At 48.3% G+C, this 24075-nt stretch overlaps 5 protein-coding genes across 6 annotated transcripts; all 5 read left to right on the forward strand.

Moving 5' to 3' along the window:
- The first annotated feature begins 2204 nt into the window (after nt 1–2204).
- Nucleotides 2205–3250, forward strand: LOC114868736 (claudin-17-like). The gene has a single exon (XM_029172561.3). The coding sequence runs from the start codon at nt 2285–2287 to the stop codon at nt 2957–2959; it is 675 nt and encodes a 224-aa protein (XP_029028394.1). The 5' UTR covers nt 2205–2284; the 3' UTR covers nt 2960–3250.
- A 595-nt stretch (nt 3251–3845) lies between these two features.
- On the forward strand, nt 3846–5205 carry cldn8.2 (claudin 8.2). The gene has a single exon (XM_029172433.3). It carries the CDS (start codon nt 3894–3896, stop codon nt 4767–4769), a length of 876 nt encoding a protein of 291 aa, XP_029028266.1. The 5' UTR covers nt 3846–3893; the 3' UTR covers nt 4770–5205.
- A 686-nt stretch (nt 5206–5891) lies between these two features.
- On the forward strand, nt 5892–7850 carry LOC114868590 (claudin-8-like). Its single transcript, XM_029172327.2, has one exon. The coding sequence runs from the start codon at nt 6000–6002 to the stop codon at nt 6771–6773; it is 774 nt and encodes a 257-aa protein (XP_029028160.1). The 5' UTR covers nt 5892–5999; the 3' UTR covers nt 6774–7850.
- A 181-nt stretch (nt 7851–8031) lies between these two features.
- On the forward strand, nt 8032–9284 carry LOC114868589 (claudin-8-like). Its single transcript, XM_029172326.3, has one exon. The coding sequence runs from the start codon at nt 8079–8081 to the stop codon at nt 9120–9122; it is 1044 nt and encodes a 347-aa protein (XP_029028159.1). The 5' UTR covers nt 8032–8078; the 3' UTR covers nt 9123–9284.
- Nucleotides 9285–10410: 1126 nt separating this feature from the next.
- Nucleotides 10411–22865, forward strand: LOC114868427 (glutamate receptor ionotropic, kainate 1). 2 transcript variants are annotated; one of them, XM_029172006.3, is made up of 16 exons: nt 10411–10832; nt 15334–15501; nt 15583–15840; nt 16348–16529; nt 16841–16894; nt 17319–17492; nt 17867–18010; nt 19475–19582; nt 19962–20003; nt 20287–20400; nt 20485–20688; nt 20764–20987; nt 21104–21222; nt 21308–21525; nt 21705–21930; nt 22008–22865. In XM_029172006.3, exons 1-16 carry the CDS (start codon nt 10748–10750, stop codon nt 22295–22297), a joined length of 2610 nt encoding a protein of 869 aa, XP_029027839.1. In that variant the 5' UTR covers nt 10411–10747; the 3' UTR covers nt 22298–22865. The 2 variants fall into 2 exon arrangements, with proteins under 2 accessions (XP_029027839.1, XP_029027840.1); XM_029172007.3 differs by lacking the exon at nt 19962–20003.
- Nucleotides 22866–24075: the final 1210 nt, after the last annotated feature.

Consider the following 24075-nt stretch of genomic DNA (forward strand, 5'->3'; position numbering starts at 1 on the left):
AATTATTATTATTATTATCTTTTTGAGTCTGTGATGAAATTCAAAGAACACAAAAAATTCGCACATCAGCTACTTTAAACAGGTCTTGTGTTCAAAAATACTTTTTACTGGTAATATGTTACAAAACAATGTATATATTTATTTATATGTAAATTAATTTGTTAGCTTAACATAATCGTTTTATCGTTAAGTCCTAATTTGCTTAAGCAATCAAGGGGAGAGACGTGAGATACGCCTGAACATGACAAGTGTCACTTGTGAACAACTCATTGCGCTACTAGGACTGCTTTTTATTACTGTGTGTATAGAAAATGTATTGAAATCATAATAAATACAGTTGTTTCTTACTTATAGTTCGCACTCTCCTGTGATTGAATTTGAAGTCATTTCCTGCTTTCCTACTGAATGTCATCTCTGTCCAATGACTGCTCGTGCTGATAGACGCGTGGATCACACATTTTGGTGCTGAGGTTTTTACTGAATGAGGACCTACTTGAGATTTTCCTCCCTTTGTCCTGGTAAATGTCACTGCGATGCCGGTGCATCTGTACCAGTTCCGTACAATGGGAGAGCGCTGGACAAACAGCCGATCACAGTGAAGGTGAGTTTTCTGCCACAAAGAACATTGACCTGAATCTAAAGCTTTTCATGAACCAAACTGAGGACCAGTGTAGTTATTGGAGCTGGACTGGTTCACTCTGAAAACCAGTGAGACCCTAGATCACATCTGTAGTAAAGTCTATAACACCTCCCACTACTGGTCTACATTAAAAGAGCAGTTAAGATTATGGTCTGTCCTCTGCTGGTGTAACGGCAGAATACAGCTGCCTGTTTTACACCACCCTCATCCTTTGATCCCTTGTACTACTACTGGAAAAGGGCGGTGTTGTGAAACGTTTTTTTTTAAAGTAATGACTGGACTTGTTTGATTTTGTTAAGGTTAAACACGCAAATATTAGAACAAACAAATGGATATTCTTTTGATATCTCTTTTTTGTTTGGTATCTCCTTCAGTCAGTGAACTGGCCATCACCCCCGCCACAATAAAAGCCCCGATACAGCTTCAGAACAAGAGGACGATCACGTCAGACCTTACTGTACTGACCAAACGGCCGAGACACTAGACTTGTCTAAACAGAAAGTCATTGGCAGGTGAATAAAGTACAGTTTCATCTCCTTTCAGGCTGATCACTGGCTGCGTCGCGTGTGCTCTCATTTGCAGACAGCAGGTGGCAGCAGACAGTCTGCTGTGGTTGTGTCCCCACACCGCCTTCATGGGTCTGACTGTGCATCGCATCCAGTTGACTGTATCATGTTTTAATTAAATACACATAAAAGTCTCATGTACAACAGCAACAGCTTGGAGCCCATGTGTTTATGGGAGAGTGTCCCAGTGCAGCCTCACGTTTCATGGTGAGTGTTTACGTTTGAACCAGCTGAGCGTTTGATGTCGGTATCACCCGCTGAACCTGTTGAACAGGCTTCCTGGTTTCTGTTCCTGTTTTACGGCCTCTTGCGATGCCCCCCCCCGCTTCCTTTCTCCTCTCCTGTCTCCCCGTCCTCAGCTGCCTTATCTAAACCACGTGATGTGTGCATAACACAGCGTCTCTTGTTAAGTGAAACTGTGATTGATTTTGAAACTTTGCCTCTAGTCAAACAACGTCAGTGTCTCTTAAATATTTTTTGGTTTTTCAGTAAAGCTAAGTTAAAATCAGAGTCTACAGTCTATATAACAATGAGCTTTACATAATGATCAGGTCATAAAAGACCTGGGATGAATCTCCAATAAATTCCAGACCTCTTTCACGTCAATATAATCAATATAATCACATAATGACTCCATGATCTAACAGACACTGTACCATAGGTTGAAAGAGAAAGAATGGCAAAAAACAAAGCTTGTCTAAACTGTGGTCAACACACCCAGATCTGCCTAAACCCTGTTGGCAGGACGCTTTGAACGAAGCTGGCAGCAGCGGGGTCTCACTACAGCTGGTGGGACCTGAACGCATCGTCTCCTTTTTGCCAGTCGTACTGTCGTTGTCGTATTTGTCATGCATGACAAGGCATCAGGAGTTTGACCTGCAGAAACACATCAACAAGATCAAGATAAACAAAGGGAGGGTAGTTGTTTTATGAGTTTCATACTCAACACAAACCAGTATGATGACATTGCAAGCATGATGACACAGTCACGGACCTGAAGACGCAGGTTGGTTCATTGGACGGTCCATTCATTAGGTGAGAGAACGCAGACGGAGACGGCAGCACGCGCTCGTGAGCCATGAAGAGAAAGCTGGAGGTCCTCATCCTGGTCCTGGGCGTCATCGGCCTGATTGGGACCATAGCCGCCACGGCCATGCCCATGTGGAGGGTCTCCGCCTTCATCGGAGCCAACCTCATCGTCATGGAGACGCTCTGGGAGGGCCTGTGGATGGACTGCTACTACGAGGTCATCAGGATGCAGTGCAAGGTGTACGACTCCATGCTGATCCTCCCGCCAGAGCTGCAGGCGTCGCGGGCGCTCATGAGCGCGGCCGTGGCCCTGGCCGTCGTCTCCGTGGTCGTCACGGCGACGGGCCTCTCCAAGGGCCGGCTGGGCAGCGACGACGTGAGGGCCAGGCGCATCACGCTGGCCTTCGGGGGCGTGTTGTTCCTGCTGTCGTCTGTGAGCACGCTCATCCCCGTCAGCTGGGTGGGCTACACCGTCATCGCAGATTTCTACAACCCCACGGTCATAGACGCCCGGAAGCGCGAGCTGGGCAGCGCCCTCTTCGTCGGCTGGGCCACGTCGGCCATTTTGCTTGTGACCGGGATCCTCCTTCTGGCCAGCTGCAGCAAATCGCGGGAGGAAGAGCCGTACGCCGGCGTGCATCTGATGCCGCTGAAGGATGAGGGGAAGGAGGAGAGCGCCAGCAGGGCGCCATCCAGCTTTCACAAGCACCAGGAATACGTGTAAACAATCATGATGTCATGGGTTGACTCATAAGATGCTGTGAGAATCTTGTATCTCATAATTTGCTGAACAACTACTTTTCATTTTTTTGAATCTGTATTTGTCATAAAATATTTTGTGCCTCATTATTTATGTAAATGGATGATTTTCTGCTGTTAATATGATAGATGTGTTTGATAAGACAAACTGTTTGTGCAATAATATGCTGCGTAATGTGGCTTTTGCTTCACTTGCTCAGTAGATTCAGCTCATGTCAACAGATCATGTGGTCAATAAAGACTCACTGCTACTGCACGTTTGCTTTTTTATTTAACACTCGACTGCAGCAGTTTTGCCCGTGACGCTGTGAAAACAGCTGACCAACACACGACCCGGTGTTACAGCGAATCGTGTCCTCCTCAGGTTTCTGTCAGCAGCATGTGTTCCTCGGCTCAGTTTACCCAGTTACGCCACCAGCAGGTTGACGGTCACCTGCCTCTTACTTACACTCAGCAACTGCAGACACCACCTACAGAGATGCCGTCGGGTTCATTAATTAATAAATGTCTGAATTAAAAGATAATATCCTAAAAAACTCTGGATCACACGTTTGTTTCATTTGCAAACGGGCAACTGCCTTGAGGTGTCATCTAATTCCCTGTGTTCACACACACAATAACTGAGACTGAAGCCCGATCCTACTAAAAGAGAGCAAACGCTCTGTGACATCCAGTCATTTATTAGGTCAGAACCTGAGCGTTTGTCGTCAACCGTGCCTGTTGTGTTTGCATTCAAAGCACCAGCACTCCTTGGTGTGTCCACATTTATCTGATGAAAGCAGCTCAACCAGTAGGACCGCATTGCATCATTAGCATTTTTAGTGGGTGTATAAGTACCTTAACTTGCTCTTCTCGTCATATCTGCTGCTTGAGCTGCGAGGTCCCTCTTTGGCTCCGCTATGGCCTCTTACGCTGCTTACAGCGGCTACGGCAAGCCGCCCCAGTCCTACGCCGGCTCCTACTACGGCGAGAAGCAGCCCCAGGCTCTCACCGAGTACCAGGACTCCATCCTGGAGGAGAAGGAGAGGAACGAGAAGCGGAAGCAGCGCAACGCCGTGTGCTGCGAGCTGGTGGCCCTGGTCGTCGGCTTCGTGGGGCTGATCGGCGTGGCCGCCGTGACGGGTCTGCCCATGTGGAAGGTGACGGCCTTCATCCAGGAGAACATCATCGTGTTCGAGACGCGCTGGGAGGGCCTGTGGATGAACTGCTTCCGCCAGGCCAACATCCGCATGCAGTGCAAGGTGTACGACTCGCTGCTGTACCTGCCGCCCGACCTGCAGGCCGCGCGCGGCCTCATGTGCTGCTCGGTGGCGCTGTCGGCCTTCGCCGTCATCGTGGCGGCGCTGGGGATGAAGTGCACCAAGGTGGTGGACGACCGGCCGCGCACCAAGCACATCGTGCTGGTGTCCGGCGGCTTCCTCTTCCTCATGGGCTGCCTCACCACGCTGATCCCCGTGTCCTGGACCGCGGCCGTCATCATCCGGGACTTCTACAACCCCCTGCTGATCGACGCCCAGCGCCGGGAGCTGGGGGAGGCGCTGTACATCGGCTGGGTCACCGGCGCCTTGCTGTTCGTGGCCGGGGTCATCCTGCTGTGCCGCCACGCGCCGCGCATCCAGGACCCCCTGGAGAGCACGGTCTACAACCCGGCACAAAACATCTACCAGCCGGCCTACACCTACCAGCCGTACACCTACCAGCCGGCCTACAACTACCAGCCGGCCTACGCCGCCCCCCACCCGGGGTCGGTGGTGTACACGCCGACGCCACGCTAGAGGGAGAAGCCTCTGGGACTTGTTTTATTTGTTGGACGAGGCCCGTCTGACGGAGCAGAGCCGCCTGTGGATCAGGGCCCACTCTGGAAACCACCGGGACTCTCCACGCTTCCGAGTGTCTGGCTGAGATTCTAATCTTCTCGACAGATTCTGCTCACGATGAGCTGCGTTCAACTGTGTGCTGTGAACGCATTGTATTATTTAAGCTTTCTCGTCAGCCTTTCGTGCTTTTTAATTTGTAACGCTACAGCTGTTGATTTCACTGTTTTTACAGGCCGATGTGGTCTTTGAGGACAAACTATGCACTTGGCCTTTTCCAGGAAATATACCTCCAGCTGATTCTAATTGAAATGTAAATGTACATACGTTTTTTAAACATTGTCTATAATCTAAACATTATTGTCACTTTGAATAAAGGGATGAAGTCAAAAACCAAGAGGATTATGTTCTTTTGCCAGGTTTCTACTGAAACCTCCTGTTTCGCTCTGTTGCGTCGCTCCCATTGTTGTCTGTGGAAATGCGCCTAAACTGGTCGAACTGGTCTGTTCACACCCACAACAAACCTGTTAAAATAGCTTTAACCTGAGCACAGGCAGACGCAAAACCTAACACTGACGGTGACACAGGCGGCTGGTCTGCCTCCTATCACATGTCAACAACTATCACACACACACACTGGCACACATACTGACACACACTCAATTCTAACCTCGGCCCTAAAATCACATCTTGACCATCAAAAAGGCCTTTAAAGTTGTAGGGCCCAGCCAAAGGGCCCCACAAGTGGCCACTTTGGTAGAAAAAAAGGATTTTGGGCCCCAATCCGATGTAACCGCAAGGACACACACACACACACACACACACACACACACACACACACACACACACACACACACACACACACACACACACACACACACACACACAGTTGAGTCGAAGGAGGGACGTTTGCATGTTCTACTGCAGCTTTATCTCTTAGTGAAGCTGCTTCTCCAAATGTAAAATAAGCCTGATGAATAAACACAAAGACAACAGCGTCTTGGGGGAGTGTGTTACTTAGCAACCGGTCGCAGTTCCCACCCCTTCTATTATGATGGAGCAGAGGAGGCGGTACAGGTGAACGCCACCCTGCGCCTCCTCCTCTGAGGCTCTTTGATGCAAAGCCGCTCACACTTCCCGCTATCGACCTGCCGCGCTGGCGCATGAATGCTCGTACTGCACCTTTAGAGAATGGCCAACTCAGCGATGGAGATCGTGGCTCTCCTGCTCACCGCGGTCGGGCTCATAGGGGCGGCGGCCAGCACCGGGATGCCCATGTGGCGCGTGACGGCCTTCATCGGAGCCAACATCATCGTGTTCGAGACGCGCTGGGAGGGCCTGTGGATGAACTGCTACCGCCAGGCCAACATCCGCATGCAGTGCAAGGTGTACGACTCGCTGCTGGCGCTGAGCCCCGACCTGCAGGCCGCGCGCGGCCTCATGTGCGCCGCCGTGGCGCTGGCCGGCCTCGGCCTGATCGTCAGCATCATGGGGATGCAGTGCACGTCGTGCATCAAGGACAACGACCGGGCCAAGCGGGCCGTCCTCATCGCAGCCGGCTGCATGATCATCCTGTCCTGCCTCTGCGTCCTCATCCCGGTGTCGTGGACGGGGAACGTCATCATCAGGGACTTCTACAACCCCCTGCTGCTGGACGCCGAGCGCAGGGAGCTGGGGGAGGCGCTGTACATCGGCTGGGTGGCCGCCGCCTTCCTGTTTGCCGGAGGATGCATATTCACCTGCTGCAACGTGCAGAGCGACGACGGGGACTCAAAGAGGCGCATGTACTCGTACTCGCGGCCGTCCGGCTACGCGGCCTACCCGCCGCAGCCGCTGCAGCCTCAGGCGCTGGTGATGCTGCCCCAGCATCAGCCGCCGCAGCCGGTGCTGTCCAGGCACCCGTCCACCAACTACAGCTACCACTCCAGTTACCCGTCCGTTCGCAGCGGGGTGGCTTACCTCTGAGCCCGCTGAGGTAACCAGCACCTGAACCTGTGGAAAGTCTGTTTGGCACATTTACCGTGAATGCATTTCATACGAATGTCTACTTTAAAGTCGCTTGTTTTTTGTTTATGAATTATTAGAGGAGCACTTAATAGTATTTAGGTAGAAAATTCAACAGGTGATTTACGTGTAACCGAAGTTTGTGTAGAGTTACAGGATTTCTACTAATGTTTATACCTGCAGCTTAATTTTTGTGTTAAGTTAAAAATATGTTGTATATAGATTTTCATACATCAAATACAACGACAATCTGTGGTTAAATGCGTTTCATAGGCGGAGGACCAGTTAATGCCTGATTTCAATCTTTACCTTTCAATGTGTTTCTGAAAACGAAAAAACAAAACATTTATGCAAATCCTCTCTGGGCCCAAGGACACAGATGTGGCCATTGTATCCTTCTCAGTTCCAGTTTGACCTGCTTCTAAACCATTTGCATTTATATGTTCTTATGTTATATATATGTTAGATATATTTTCTTGTGTCTAAGGACAGTAAATCCTCTATGAGATAGAATAAGTGAGCGTAACGTGTCTAAAAGTCCAACGCATTGTGTGTGAGCCTAGTTAATCATCACAAGGCGTCGTTGTTGGCTCAGCGTGATGCCCTGGAGCTTCCAGGAACTAACGACGCTAAACAAATGGCTTAGTACACGTAGGACACAGGTTTACGAGAAGTTAGCAAAGGTGTGGACTCAGTGTAGACACCAAGATCAACAGTCATGAAGACGCTAAAGACGTTACATAGTCATTTCATGTGAAATTAAACAGGACAAATGAGAGTTCTGACATCTATTCTGCTGTTTCAGTTCCTGCTCAACAGCCCTAAATAAGATAAATACAAAACATGAGTGATGTCAGACAAACTGAATTTTTGTATTGGACTGATCTGAGTCCTCTCGTCACTCTGAAGGTCATCCCTGCTCCCCTGTGGACACCGGGAGCACTGCAGAGTGAAAGCTCTGCATACTTGTTTACTTTTGATTTAAATGTTCACTAACACATATCACAGAGAATAAAATCATGACGCGTTGCTGAAGCATTTGCATGTTGTCATATTGGTGTCGTCTGTTCACGTGTTCACCTGAAACTATTAACACTGCAAATCGAGCATAAACACAAAACAAGCAGAGATCCAGTTCACCCCCATGGCTGTGGACCAACCAGGTGAGGCCAGAGCCCCTTCCCACAACAATCAGAAGATCACCAGCCCTGAACGCCTCCGCTCCTCCTCGGGCTTTCAGTTCCGCTGGACTTTGGGCTCAGCGCGATGGTCCACGGCCTCTCAGAGATCGCAGCGGTGTGCGCGGGCCTCATCGGGCTGATCGGGGCGTCCGCGGCTACGGGTCTGCCCATGTGGAAGGTGACGGCCTTCATCGGAGAGAACATCATCGTCATGGAGACGCGCTGGGAGGGCCTGTGGATGAACTGCTTCCGCCAGGCCAACATCCGCATGCAGTGCAAGGTGTACGACTCGCTGCTGGCCCTGCCGGCGGAGCTGCAGGCCGCGCGCGGCCTCATGTGCTGCTCGGTGGCGCTGTCCGGGCTGGGCCTGCTGCTGGCGCTGGCCGGGATGCGGTGCACGCGCCTCGTCCAGGCGAACCACAGGGCGAAGTCCATAGCACTGGTGGCCGCGGGGGGGACGCAGCTGTTGGCGTGCGCGTGCGTCCTCGTCCCAGTGTCGTGGACGGGTCACGTCATCATTAGGGACTTTTACGACCCGCTGCTGATCGATGCCCAGAGGCGGGAGCTGGGCCAGGCTCTGTACATCGGCTGGGTGAGCGGCGCCGTGCTCTTTGCGTCGGCCGTGCTGTTCCTCTGTCGCCATGTGCCGCCAGAGACTTTCAACGTGCATCCCAGACACAACTTGCTTAGTTACGGTCCAGCATCCTGGGAGTCAGCTCAGATGACATACCGGCCCATGTCTAATATTTCGAGCATACGGTCGATAGGATACCAGCCTTCCCTGCAGAACTACGGCTCGCAACGACCGCTACCACCCGTTCCTCAGGTCGTCTCGTACGACCCGGCTGCTTATAATCCAGGCCTGATGGATAATGCTTTGGTGCATCACATGAGTGTGGGTCACCGTTCTTCTGTGAGGAGCTCAAACCGCGCTGGGAGCCTGTACGGACCAGGGAGGTCTCTGCACACATCGCAGACGCCACATTCACCGAGTTACGTGGCCGATCCGAGCGCATCCTACCAGTCGTCCTTTCATCCTGTGCCTCAGACTCCTGTTTTCATAACATACAAATCGTCCATTGTTCAACCAGATGGTGAAAACGGGAGCAGTGCAGGTGTCTACATATAAAGAAAGTTTGTTTATGTGTAAGTTAAGAATATGCTGTTATCATTCATCATTTATTGTTATCATTTGAAAATTTCCACTTACTCTAGGTTTTTGTATCTTAAAAAATATTAATACATGTGGTGGCAATTAATAAACGTTTGTTAATAAAAATATCTATCAAGATGTTTTTGTAGCTTAAAGTGATGGAGGGATGAGTGTGCTGTGACTGAGCCTGGTGAGAAACTGCCTTGGATCAACAGCAGATGCTAAATGATACGTTCCCCTGACTGTGGCTTGACGGGAATCCAGTTGTATCAGTTTATATTTACTGGCATGATGGCCTGAACCAGCTGTGATTCACCGCTAGAGGGACTCAGAGAACACGACGCGACAGAGTCCTCACCAGCTGTCAGAGGAAGAACGGGCTCTTCATTTCTTCATCTCAAACATTATTTGGAGAAAATAAATAAAAATAAATAAAAAAAAACATTCTAAGATGTTTACTTTTCTTAAAATAATACTTTTACCACCAGTGTGAAACTTGTTCAATCACACATATAATTAAGCTAATTTTTAGATTCAAATCTATTGGGATCACATGAATCCATCACATTTGATGCCTCTCTCCTGCTTGTGAAGATGTTTGGGGGCATCATCTCCAATTGCTGACCACTGCAACTAATTAAACTTTATTCCGTTTGAATAAAATCAGCATAGAGCGTTACAGTAACACGTGAGCGCATTTTGTTTTACTGTAAGACTGTCAGATAAACAGTCTGAGTTAGTTAATCTTCGCCGGAGCGTCACGGACCAGTTCGAAGATTAGATTTGCGTTTCCATCAGGACTGGAGCAAAGATTTAATCATTCCTCGGTGTAGCAAAGCAAAGACGTTGTCGAGGTCGAATGTTGCCAGATTTGAAGTTAATCTTCAGGACGTATCCATGTTGCGGATCAGCGGCTTGGCAGTGCCCTCAATTGAGCGCCTGCACGGCAGAGACGCTCAGCGGCAGCAGGTCCGCAAGACAGAGCGAGACAGGAAGCGGGGAAGGTTACCAAAATAAGAGCATTCAGGAAGAAAACTAATTCAATTAAACATTTGACTTCATTAAAACTTCAAATATTGCAAAATTATACGTACCAAACATATAGCTCTAGATTAAATCAAGAGCTAGATTAAAAATGTATTGATTAAATATATCATTAGTGTGTTGTGTGCCATCATGCTTCATTAAACGTTTTTTTGGCAAGCGGTTGCCTTTCATTCTTTTATTTTGAAAAGTCAACCAGACATCCTGTCGCCTATTCATGCAAGCTTGACAGCAGGAGCGCAGCGCTCTGTCCTCCTCCTCGGCTGCAGTTCAAGTGTGCACCGGGAAAACGTGAAAACGGGGACGTCTGGATTGAATATGGCTGGAAAACCTGCGGATTTAAAAGATGGGCAAAGTGGATAAGTGACGGCTGCAGGGGGAGCGTGTGTTTTCTGTTGTTGTTGTTTGTCTCTCTCGCCACAAGGTGTGAGGAATGGATGTGGGTCAGATGACAGTTTCTTTTTCCTACGGATGCAAAGACTGGCAAGTTATCAGCATGAATCACCGAGGGCAGGAAAACTGATATCAATGTTCAACTGGACTCTGGAGCGAGGACCATGGCGAAAGGGAAGGGACTGTCATTCCCACTGCTCTTCTTGGTGGCAGAGTTTTGGCTCAGTTCGCAGCAAGTCCTGAGAATCGGTGAGTGATCAGACCTGAACCTGTTTGTGCTCGTAGACTCATCTTCAACTCTTTGAGACGTGAGCATCTCTATAATTTATATTGTTTTACTATATATCATGATGTGTACAGAGCATGTAGGTGAGTTTCTTTCCAAACATGGTGGAAAATAAGAATTCTATCAATTATAGGCTACTGTGTATCCACTGATATCATCTAAGTAACAGACTGACACCATCAACTCACACCTGAGTTTAACTTAACTTAACGCCAGGCTTCTGTCTGGAACAATCTCCTCCTAAATCTGTGTTATTGTGTGGCCACTAATCTTGTTACTGTGTCTTCAATCACATCAGATTCTGTGCCTCAGTCAGCAGTGGGTTTAGTGCATGTTGTCCATAGCAGAACCCTTTCCATCTTCCTTCTCTACATCACGTTAATTGACATTATTAGTAATGAAACAACTCCACTGATTGGTCAGACTGGGTGAATCCACTCTCTTCCTCCATGTTGGTCGCAGGTCGGAGGCTGAGTACATGTCATGGCATGTTGTGTGTGGCATGATGACGTCTTTGGCGCGGATGGGTGCGATGTGGCGGCACATCTAAAGAATGAACAGAGAGCCTCCTCTCAGTCCTATTTGGCTTCTCGCTCACAAGCGTTTCGCACTCGCCGCCTGTGACGTGGCTGAATGAGGATCAGGGGCCGCGGTGGTCTGGAACATCAGCTTGGTAACTACACAGACTTCCTGTTTAGGCTTTCAGACTCCTTTGATTCTGCTGCAACAAAGAGGCGCTCCGTGCTAATTAGCGCCCTGCTCCTCTCCCATTGGCTCATCTCTTGAAGTTAGGAGGTTGCATCACGCTAAAAACTTTTCACATTTTGGCCCCAGGACGTGTTGCGCCGCTCGTTTGCCCACGGCGCCTGTACTCTTCTAACCGTGCTCCACTTCTGAAGGCTTTACCAGACTTGATGCATTGCGTAACTTCGAAGGCTAATAGGGTTCTGCTGCCTGCTCCCGGTTCTGTATTGTTAATCTCCGTCTCTCCCATCTATCGCTGTCAGAGGTCACGTAATCTCGCTCTTTCTGTTCATGACCCGCACCTATAATCTCTCCCCATATGGTGTGCGGGCGGCTTGGTTCAATTAACATTTTTCCTTTTTGGCGCGTGCTGGTGTCAGATTGTGACCGACTTCCAGTCTATGCAGCGGGTTGGTAATAATGGCAAATCTGGCCCCAAAGCCCTTAAACAACTAACTCTAATCTGCTTTTTGCAGAAAGTCTCTTCCCAAAATATGGTACTTAGACCAAATCTCCTCACTGAGGCCTGGTCTTTTTTGGTTCCTCCGACTTCTGTATTGGTGATGAACCTCTCTTTACATTAGACCCACATCAGGTGGTTTATTAGAGGTTTTTTAATCCATATTTTGTATCCTTTCATGTTGGATCCTGCGGCCAAACACAGAAACCTCAGTTCTTCACATCAAACGGAGATAGTAGGCTGGATAGGCCCTCCTCATTCATTCACAGTCTGGCGCTTGCCCAGGTGGGAGTGCTGCTGGTGGTGGCGGCGGTGGGGTCTCACTGGGAACCGGCCCAGGACGGGGAGAGAGAGCGGGGGCAGCGAAACACTACGTCATTGTGTTGCTCTGCCTCAAAAGGCTCCCCTTCATGTGATAACTGCATGTAAAAGTCATGATCCGAAGATCGCGTCCCACTCCCCGGATTGAAGGTGTTTCCAGCCAGCTGCCTGAACCTGAACCGGGGTATTGTCTCGCTCTCTGGACTGCAGGGAGGAGCGGCGTCCTATGAAGACTGCAGCCTCGGGGGTTTTCAGCATTCGCCTGCAGCTGAAACACAATCTTTTGTTTTCCTGACCTCCTAACATGCATCACCCTGCAGCATTGTCTGGCCTATTAAAGATGAGATGGAAGCTCAGTGATCATGAAAATTATATTTGAAAGATATTAATGGTGGTTTTAATTAAATTTTAAAGCAGTAATTAAAAATAGTGCAGGCATTTATGTTGCACAGGTTCAGTCCGGATCTTCTTAAAGTTCTTAAATATTCATTACGTAGACTTAGTCCATATGAACTGACGAACAAATGTTTGTCTATGCGGAACCCAGTGAATTTGATTATTTACTCCCAGATAATAGTTCTGGGGCCTGACTCTGATCTAAAGTACAAATGAAGTTATGGCCCGGATCCTCAAGACAAATGTGTGCGACTGTAATGAAAGCTGCTTAATTTCCACACACATTAAAAGCTTTTCAGAATTCTGTTCAGCCCAGAAAGAGGAGGGAGGAAAACAGATACAGATTTGATGTTTGTGGACTTTTTTCAATTAAAAATGCTTCAAAGCTGAAAACTGCCTTGCTCCAGATGCGTGGATGGTTGACGCTGGTTATGAGTAGAATCACCCATGACTGACACAGTAAACAGGTGCAATAGTTACATCTCAGTTGTCTGGTTGTGTCCGAATACACTTCACCAAAGCTACTTCCCATAGTTTGCCTCTAATGTTGATTACTTCTAACAAGCTTCTAAACGAAATCTGAATAAATTGGGAATCATCTCCATTTAAATCAAGAAACTCATCATTTTAATTTAATTAAACAGAAATTTAAGATTTCATCTCAGGTGGAAATGAAAAAAAGACAAGATATGTTTTCTTTTACTGTGGAAAGTGCCTCAAGGTTCAAAGAGGAAATTACACAGTGCAGCACAAACAGCTTTTTGTTGTTTGCAATGTCTCGATCTTTTTGGAAACACACTTTCCAAACCATGTTTATTTGTACACAGCGCTCAGAAAATACATCCAGATATTTAGCTTCGCATACAAACTGGGCTATGCACAGTGAACCAAACTACTTTGCAGTGATGCAACAATGCTGCCACTTCTGTTCAAATCTTTAGACATTTGCTTGAAGCGAACGAGCATCAAGACTGGACGATGATTTCTCCATTTATATTAAAAACACAGGCAAAAAAAGTCACATCAAAGACACCGAGATGAAAGATTTTCCTTGTCAAACGTCGGGGAGTGTTATTGTGTTATTGTGAGAATTTCATATTACAGTGGGTGGAATTAAGCACTTCCAGGTCCCAGCAGCTGCTCACTGAGGCTTGGTAACCATAATTAGGATTGGCACTTTCAAGCATGCTTTTAGTGACCAGGGAGTCCAGACAAGGCTCTCTCAGTTTGGGGTTTGAGGCTATGCTTCACCAAAGAAAAAGGTCATTCACAATCAAGGTCTCATGGGGAGTTTTTTAAAGGCCGCTGCTCCTCCAAAATCAATCACAATTTCACAGGCAGTTCTTCAAAGCCTGCGACCCTCCGCCATCTGCAGCCTGACTGCCGAAGCGGGCTCATTTGCAGCGTCGCAGTGACGTCTTTATGATTTAGGCTAATTGTTATTCTAACATTCTATCATTTTTTTGGCAAACTTGAAAATGATTTTTGTCGACACACACAGTTCAGACTGTTCTAACGGATTCAACCCCCGCTCCACCTCTCGCCTCCTGCCTGGGCGGCCGGTTCAGACCAGCCGTCCTTCTGGAGCCGCGTGCTGGATTAGGACTTGGACGGCTTTCAGGATGATCTCCTCATCTCTGAGACCCCCCCCCCCCATGGCCCTGTCACACACAGCCAGCTGAGAAGTGATTGTGTTTCATACACAAAATGTGTCCCTCAATTAGATTTTGACAGCTGTGGTCTCGGCTCAGTGTTGGCGCCTCGTCCCGTGTTTGGGAAACGTGAACCAGGCGGCAGACATTTTCGGTTCCGTGCTGCTTTGTTGCTGTTTGCGGCAGGTTTGTCATTTGATGCGTTGGATTACCTTGTATGTGGCCTCTCACTGGCGTCAGGGATGACAGTCTACTGTCCACAAAAACAAGGACATGACATTTTAAGAAGAAAAACCTGTCTCTCTTTTTATAATTGATTGAATGTCGATATGTTCATTATGTCAACAAGTGACTTAAAAATAAGAAACGGTCGCAATGTTCTGTTTTAAGAGGCACAGACTCAGGCTGGTCTTTTTTAATTAAAAACATATAAAGGTAAGTGAACCATCAGCTGAATGCATTTAAAAGCACTTCAGTATGTGAGGTCAGTGAATGCATCTGTTACTGCTGAATTAGACTAAGCTACTGTTTTAATGTGAACGGGAGACGGAGCGCTGAACGAGGCCCTGTCAAATCGGCAGCCGTGGATCTGACTGAAGGTAACTACAGTCTCCCCACACTTTTCAAATCCCATTGTTTCATCTCCAGAAATGTAGGTCACACAAATAGGGTGAAGTCAGCGAAAGTCGGGCTTTTCTCCGAATGAGATTAAATCCCGTCATCTCTGGTTCTTCAGTAGCTCCATGACACCGGCCCATGAACGACTGGGCCACGTTACGCAAGCATGCGAATTCAGCCGCTGTGACCTTCGAAGCAGCTGGAGGGAAATAATCTGCTGCGTCGGGGACAATAACTCCCCTGTTATGTGACCTGTCTCCTCTCTTCCTACAGGGGGCATCTTTGAAACGCTCGAGAACGAGCCCATTAGTGTTGAAGAGCTGGCCTTTAAATTCGCTGTGACCAACATCAACAGAAACCGGACCTTGATGCCAAACACCACGTTGACCTACGACATCCAGAGAATAAACCTGTTTGACAGTTTTGAGGCTTCGAGGAGAGGTAAACGCGAGGAGGCGACCGCCGCGTCCTCCTGTGTCTCTGCTGGGGCTCATTTTGTAATCTGCCTTTAATTCCATGCAGCCTGTGACCAGCTGGCTCTGGGCGTCGGAGCCGTGTTCGGCCCGTCCCACAGCTCGTCCGTCAGTGCGGTCCAGTCTATCTGCAACGCCCTGGAGGTCCCTCACATCCAGACCCGCTGGAAGCACCCGTCAGTGGACAACAAGGACAGCTTCTACATCAACCTCTACCCAGAGTACGCCTCCATAAGCCGAGCCGTGCTGGACATAGTGCAGTTCTACAAGTGGAAGGCGGTCACCGTGGTCTACGAGGATGCAACTGGTGAGGCAACGCGAGCTGATGACAGGGGAAATGCCTGCATTCATCATCATTCCGGACGCAGGCCAGAGGGGCCAATTGTGCTGAAATTTTCCAGTACAGCACATCACATTTATAAGCTGAGGCCACAGGAAACAAGCAGCAGGGTGTGAATGGAAATGCTAATGTCAGAGGGATGTTGTCCACAATCATGAAATGCGGAACACGTCACGATACTTGGCCTGTTGGAATAAAATAGCACAGTTTTCTTTACTGCTCAAATGGCCGGGTGCTTTGTCAGTCACACACAGTATAGACATAAAACCTCACGCTGCATCCACAGCCAGTGGAATCAAACTTAAAACCAAAAGGCCACTGGTGACGAATATTTGCTTAAAGGTCAAACTTTGCAAATGTGAATGACAAAGCTGTCAGTCATGCTTAAGAGTGAATGATGACACCAACTGGAAAACCCAAATTAAATGGCTGTGGTCTAATAATCTAATAATCTGCTTCATTTTTAAATTTTAGGGCTGATCCGTTTGCAAGAGTTGATCAAAGCTCCGTCCAGATACAGCATCAAAATCAAGATCCGCCAGCTGCCGACGGGGAGTAAAGACGCCCGTCCTCTGCTGAAGGAGATGAAGAAGGGGAAGGAGTTCTTCGTCATCTTCGACTGCTCCCACCAAACCTCTGTGGACGTTCTCAAGCAGGTGAATGCGATACCTACAAACACCTGCGCTCTGCTTCTGGCTTAATGTTCACTATGTTCACTATATTACGTGCACGTCTAAAACCACACCACACGACATCACCTGCTGACATCACACTGACAAACTGTGACTGTGCTTACTGTACTTGGGATCCATGAGAACAGTACAGGGTGATGTTTGGGAAATGGAGCAGAAGTATAGTTTGCTGTGGTGTAGACAGGATATAAATGGATGCCGTCGGGGCAACGGGAGATTATGTTGGACAGAATGTGGAGTCATTGTGAGCCAGTGCCCTCTCTGATCCTGTTTAGATCATGTCCATGGGGATGATGACTGAATATTACCATTTCTTCTTCACCACACTGGTAAGAAAACAATGTTGCTCTTAACAATATTCATATGTATATATAAGTTATTGTTTTTTGTACATAGTGTAAGAAAAAGGCCTGAGGTTTCAAGGCCTCAGGTTTAAAGTCTGTACTTTGGTAAGACACACACTGTACTTACACAATGACCCGCTGTCTTAATTGAGTGTCCTTTTATTCTGCACACGCTCAGTTGTGTGTGTGTGTGTGTTCACCTAGAGATTCAGTTATGCAAAGATTATGCAGATCAACTCAGGCATCTGTGGTTTGTTTTATAATAGGCCCGTCGCTGCCCTTGGCATCATTCCATGTTATTATGGAGTATAGAGTTCTGCTGTTTTAATCAGGTCCCTTCACCCTCGTTGAGCGCCTCACACCGTCGATTCGGTCGTTCCTCTGCTCTGACGATGTCACTCCTCCCCAGGACCTCTTCGCCCTCGACCTGGAGCCGTATCGCTACAGCGGCGTCAACATGACGGGGTTCAGGCTGCTCAACGTGGACAACCCTCAGGTGGCCTCAGTGGTGGAGCGCTGGGCCATGGAGCGGCTGCAGGCGCCCACCAAGGCGGAGAATGGAATGATGGAGGGCATGATGACAGTGAGTTACACAATGTGTTCATTGGCGATCCTGTTGATTGATTCATTGTTAACTTGTCTTGTCAAGCATGACTCAAAACTACCTCCATCATCAAATAAGAATCAGAATCAATATTCTATATATAAATGTCTAAACACCTGGAGTATTTTCAGAAGCTGCCCCTCATCCACCACACCTGAGTCAGAAAGCAATCCACCATGTTGCTTCCTGATTGTGTGTACAATCAGAAAGCTTCTTTGGAGGAAACCGCTGATTGTGGCCTCCCTTCTGATTGCTCTCCGTGCAGCGTGTAGAGCAGCGTTGCACGCGCACCACCAGCCCACCATAAGTGCACGGTGGGATTAGCCGTCCCCACACGCGTGTTTCTCTTCCAGACCGAAGCGGCGCTGATGTACGACGCCGTCTACATGGTGGCGGCCGCCTCGCAGCGCGCCTCCCAGATCACCGTCAGCTCCCTGCAGTGCCACCGACACAAGCCCTGGCGCTTCGGCTCGCGCTTCATGAACATGCTCAAAGACGTGAGTCGGCGCCGCCCTCCTCCTCCATCTGCATCCATCCGTCTCGTCACCTCGTTTCCTGGTTGGGAGGTCCGATTAGGTGCCGGGCGAGTTCGTGCTGTCAACTGGCAGCTTTTTAGATAGATGTTGATCTTAACATTTGGTTGAAAAGCTTCCATCCGTTCAGGTGCAATTATCCCAGTTTAGATGTCAAACCAATTTCCTCTGATCTTTTAATTTGGATTTAATTGACTCTTTCATCGCCCAATAATCACAATGGGATTATTCTGTAATAATCACAGTCTGGCAGGAAACTGAGTTACAGTGTCAGCTTTGTACTGAGGGAGCTGATTATAGAAGGAAGCGAACGTGTGGGCAGGTGCAGATCAATGCCCTCGTTCGTATCATGTGGAATATAGACATGAATGGAAAAGACAGACTTTGTGTGTATTTTATTACGTTAAGTGTCAAGCTTCAGTTTTGTGGCGCTGAAGTCATATTCTCATCCTTTATTTCATCTGGATTCTGTGATCTGAGAGGATCCATGTCAACATGTACAGTGGTGGTCGAGACACTTTGGATTAAAAAAAGAGAGTTAACGACAGGAACAAATCTGGACTCATTGTTCTGGTTTTAACATTGATTGAAGACATTTGATCAAAGAGGACAATTAATTAATTAATGGTTCGCTGCGTCCCTGTTTTCTGTGGAGACGGTGACATCAGAAACCTGTGTTTATGCTGAACTGGATCCAGAGTTCATTGACTTGAATCAGAACAATTTTAGCGTGTAAAAGACATATTTTTTTAAATTGTGGACCAAATTATTCTGTCTTAGAACCTAGAATTTGGTTTGCGCCGTTCACAGCACCAGCAACGCTTTCCTGGTGCGACGAGCACAGCGAGCGGCTCTGGTGGAGGTTCTGTCAAAGCAAACGGGCCGCTCGGCTCTGCAGCGCATTGCTGCTTTATTTCCCACATGTACCAGTTTAATATTTTCTGTGTGTTCACCAGTAAAACCTTGCAGCTATACTCGCTTCCCGGGTTTATTTCTGTTGTTCCCGTCTCGTGTCTCCACAGTAGCAATAAACCGACTCGGGCTCGTCACGTGACGCTCCCCCTGTCAGACCACAGTTACGTGAGATCCAGCTCATTCCTCCCAAATGCTGGTGGTGGGCTTTTATTCAGACGCTGCTCTGAGCTGAGCGGACGCTGCCCACCCACTGCTCTCCTCTCAGACAGACGCTGCGCCTGCCTGCTCCATTTACATCAGCGTCCACTCTCAGACACACTCCATATTACCATGGAGGGTCCAGCCAATGCAAAACTGGCCATTAAGATTCAGTTAGCGTCCGTTAATGTTCTCATCAATTATTCATCCTTTAAGAACTTGTTTTCATTTTCTCAGGCTTCGCCTTGACTTTGCATTTACAGATGTGACATACGGAACTCATCGGCCCTCCTCTCTGCTCTCTCCTCACCACAGGCACAGTGGAACGGCCTGACGGGACAAATAATTATAAACAAGACAGATGGCCTGCGGAAGGAATTTGATTTAGATGTCATCAGCCTAAAGGAGGACGGCTTGGAGAAGGTGAACTATGTGACCCGTGCGTACTGTCACTGCAGGCTGTTATTGTAGACCTTCAAGCAGAGGAGAGGAGGGAGCGCACGCAGTAGACAGACAGGACCGCTGCCTTTCACTGTGTGCGACTAAGTAACGCTCTCTGGAAAACGCAGCGTCCTAATTATGTCTGAAAACGTTGAACTGTTTTGACGCCGCGGCTCAGGCAGGTAGCGGTAGCTGACATTTTAAGCTCAGGAGTTCACGGATCTTTAAGCTCTGTGACAACAATGCTCTAAATCTGAACAGGTAACGGAACCGGGAGCGTGAACTCTCGCTCGGCTGTTTTTGTACTTATTATATTTGAGGCTTTGTGATTAAAATGCTTTCTCTCTGTCATTTCTGAAAGATGATCGCAGGCAACAGCCGCCTGAATAAAGTGTGGAAGAAGGTCTGTACTTTAGCTGCCGCGGCAGACTAAAGGTTTACTGTGGTTGTTTAATCATTTAATTGAACCAAATGTTTCCCCTTTGTGTAAAAATAGAGTTTGGACATGGGAAGAAATGTTCAACATTTCTGTGCTCTGCCCTGTTTGCATTCTCTGTCTGCTCTTCCACTGTTTCTGCCCCCTTGTAGTTGCTTTTTCCTTTATTTACCTTGAGAACCCAGACGTAGCGGCCGAGGACCCCTCGTGTTCAGGCAGTGCAGTCATTCTGATGTTTGACTCTTCACAGATCGGCGTGTGGAACTCCCAGATGGGCCTTAACTTAACAGAAAGCAGCAGGGACTCCACCCAGAATGTCACCGATTCAATGGCCAACCGGACTCTCATTGTTACCACCATTCTGGTATGAAACCAGGACCAATCGTTATTGAGCATCTTTCCTGCAGAGACTCGTAGAACGTAAAACAGTAACTGTGTCTCATTGCAGGAAAATCCCTATGTGATGTATAAGAAATCGGACAAGCCGCTGTACGGCAACGACCGCTTCGAGGGCTACTGTCTGGACCTGCTCAAGGAGCTCTCCAACATCCTGGGCTTCTCCTACGAGGTGAAGCTGGTGTCGGACGGCAAGTACGGCGCCCAGAACGACAAGGGGGAGTGGAACGGCATGGTGCGAGAGCTCATAGACCACGTGAGTGCAGGTGGGGGGTTGTGGGGGGGGGGGGCAGCGCCGCCGCTGCCTCTGACCCGGACCGTTGTGTTCCAGGTGGCCGACCTCGCCGTGGCCCCGCTCACCATCACCTACGTGAGGGAGAAGGTCATCGACTTCTCCAAGCCCTTCATGACGCTGGGCATCAGCATCCTCTACCACAAGCCCAACGGCACCAACCCGGGGGTCTTCTCCTTCCTCAACCCGCTCTCTCCGGACATCTGGATGTACGTGTTGCTGGCGTGTCTCGGCGTCAGCTGCGTGCTCTTCGTCATTGCCAGGTAACGTGCAGGAGGTGGAGTCTGTTCTTGGCCGGTCTGAGTCGGATTGACTTTCTTCAATGCATTAAGTCGTGATAGTAATAATTAAATACAGCTGGTTTTACTGTAACCTTCAGGTTCACTCCGTATGAGTGGTACAACCCTCACCCCTGCAACCCAGACTCGGATGTGGTTGAAAACAACTTCACTCTGATAAACAGTATCTGGTTTGGTGTTGGAGCCCTTATGCAGCAAGGTAAAGCCAGCGCTTGTGCTGTGATCGCCTCACGTCCGCGCCTTCAGCCGTCACTGCCACATATTATGGTGCTCTCCACCTCCAGGGTCCGAGCTGATGCCCAAGGCCCTCTCCACCAGGATCGTCGGTGGAATATGGTGGTTCTTCACTTTGATCATAATCTCCTCATACACTGCCAACCTGGCTGCCTTCCTTACAGTGGAGAGGATGGACTCGCCGATCGACTCCGCCGATGACCTGGCCAAACAAACCAAAATAGAGTACGGTGCTGTGAGAGACGGCTCCACCATGACCTTTTTTAAGGTAACGCTTCTTCCTGTACAGCCAATGGGAAACTAGGCCTGACGAGTCGAACCCTGAGTGATGATTCTCAGCCAGTCCCATCCACTATCATCCATATGTCACCATTATCTTCTCTGGGTTCTGTATTAGCTGTATTATGCCGACCTCATATTTCATAAATCTTTATTGTGATTCATCAGAAATCCAAGATTTCAACTTACGAGAAAATGTGGGCGTTCATGAGCAGCAGGAAAAACACAGCCTTAGTGAAAAACAACCGAGAGGGGATCCAGAGGGTCCTCACCACAGACTACGCTCTCCTGATGGAGTCCACCAGCATCGAGTACATCAGCCAGCGCAACTGCAACCTCACTCAGATCGGAGGCCTGATAGATTCCAAGGGCTACGGCGTGGGAACGCCTATCGGTAACGCAGACGAGTACCGACGGCCCGTTAATACAAAGCACTGGGTACTAACAGCCTAATGGTTTCCGCCCCCACAGGTTCCCCTTACAGGGACAAAGTCACCATCGCCATCTTGCAGCTTCAGGAGGAGGGGAAGCTGCACATGATGAAGGAGAAATGGTGGCGGGGCAACGGCTGCCCAGAGGAGGACAGCAAGGAGGCCAGCGCCTTGGGGGTGGAGAACATAGGGGGGATCTTCATCGTGCTGGCAGCCGGCCTCGTCCTCTCCGTCTTCGTGGCAATCGGGGAGTTTATTTACAAATCCAGAAAAAACTTGGACATCGAGGAGGTGAGCGTTGGCCAGTGCGAATGGCACAACAAGTATTGACCCGGCGGGCGGGTCGAGCCCAGACTGTTATGAACCTTCCGCTCGCGTGTGTCGTCGTCGCCGTCGTCGTGGGAGGACGCGTCGAACTGCACAACGTGACGAGTTTTCGCCTCCTCGGCGGATTTGACTGGGGGGAACACACGGGTCCCTCTTAACGACGACATCACAACACCTCTCGACCATCTTGGCCTTGATGTTTTTTTCGCAAAAAAACTCTGACAGTGTAACATTGTTTTGTGTGAAAAAGTGTTGTCGAGCCTTGACGTTGTGGGTACGTGGTTCCTCTCGAGGTTTGAAACGGTTGTGTAGTCACACGTTTGCTCTTTCAGTATTTATAGCGCACACAAACCGACGTAACAGAACTTTCGTATGTACTCGCGTATTTCAAACACTATTTACTGATGCTTGTTTCCAGTTTGTGTATGAATGACTGCTCCCTCCAGATTTATTTCACCAGACTGCTCGGTGTCTATACTTTTTTTTCTTGTTGATTTTGTAACATATACATTTTGTCATGTTGATTCGCTTCAGAATGACTAAAGTTATGTGAGAACGTTTTATCTTTAAACCTCTTATCTCTGGTTGTTTTTTGGTTTTCGCCCCCTTTCTTTGCATGCAGAGCTTTCTTTCCTTACTGGATGGAGGCAACCTTTGGATTTACCCACGAAACCTCTGGGTTACATCAAAGAGACGTGATTGTTGTACAGTTATATTATCAGAAGGCGAAGGTTATGAGTTAACTAACCTCAGGGTTGCTTGTTACTGATGTTGCCAGCAATAGAAAACGTTCTGTGTACCACATATTTTATATACGTATACTGTAAATCACTAAAGTCTTAATTTTGCATGTATAGATGTTGCGGTATATCAGAGTAACAACCTGTTATGCATTCATAAATCCATTTGCCTACACTTGGCCTCCATTCGATAGAGACATCTATCCAGTCATGCATTCATGAGTTGGATGCCCAGAATGCAAAGCCACCGACTGGGGACTAGTTGTTCTCACAATGGCCTCGAGCATCACCTTTAAAGTTACCTGTGTTCAACTCTGACGAGGCCCATATTCATCTCATTTAGTCTGAGACCAGTTCTTACTGTGAAAACCTTGCTGAGTGTTGGATTATAAAGACATAATACGCCTGAAACAGCACGGTCCTGTCACACAGATTAGAAAATCCTGCCGATGTAATGAAATTCTCTCCCAGAGTCTGACAGGTAACACTGAGCTCCGCTTGTTATGTGTCTGCTTTATGGGATTTGTGTCACAGTCGGGACAATGCGGCAGAATTTCAAGGTTTAAAACAAGTGTGACTGAGGACAGTTGAGTAGAACAATCGTTACATCCGTTTAAAATCACCGAGAGCTGCCAAGTCATGACTCTGTACAGTATTGACCAACAGCAGTGCAGCCTCAGTGTTAATGTTGGTAAATGAAGGTACCCTGGACACGTCCTCCTGTCCAGGCGAGAGAAAGCTACAGGATGAGACTTGGTTCTAAGTGCGATGGCTCCGCGTTTTTTCTGCACGGTTAAGCTGAAAAATGACTCCATTCCGAATTGCTCCCACAACAGCTAACTTAATTAAAATCCAATGTACTCGGAATAATTGCAGGCATCATTTTTAACTTCCCGCTCGCTTTGTGACGCTGATCCGTTCTGACAGCTTCCCCATGACTGGTTCGATAGTTCTACTGATACAGTTCGACTTCAGGGACGGATCTTGTCCTGAAAGGCACGTTTCCTCCTGCGTCTGATATTAAAAATGCACGAGGACCAT

The sequence above is a fragment of the Betta splendens genome, chromosome 13, assembly GCF_900634795.4.
Source record: "Betta splendens chromosome 13, fBetSpl5.4, whole genome shotgun sequence".
Classification (NCBI taxonomy): Eukaryota; Metazoa; Chordata; class Actinopteri; order Anabantiformes; family Osphronemidae; genus Betta; species Betta splendens.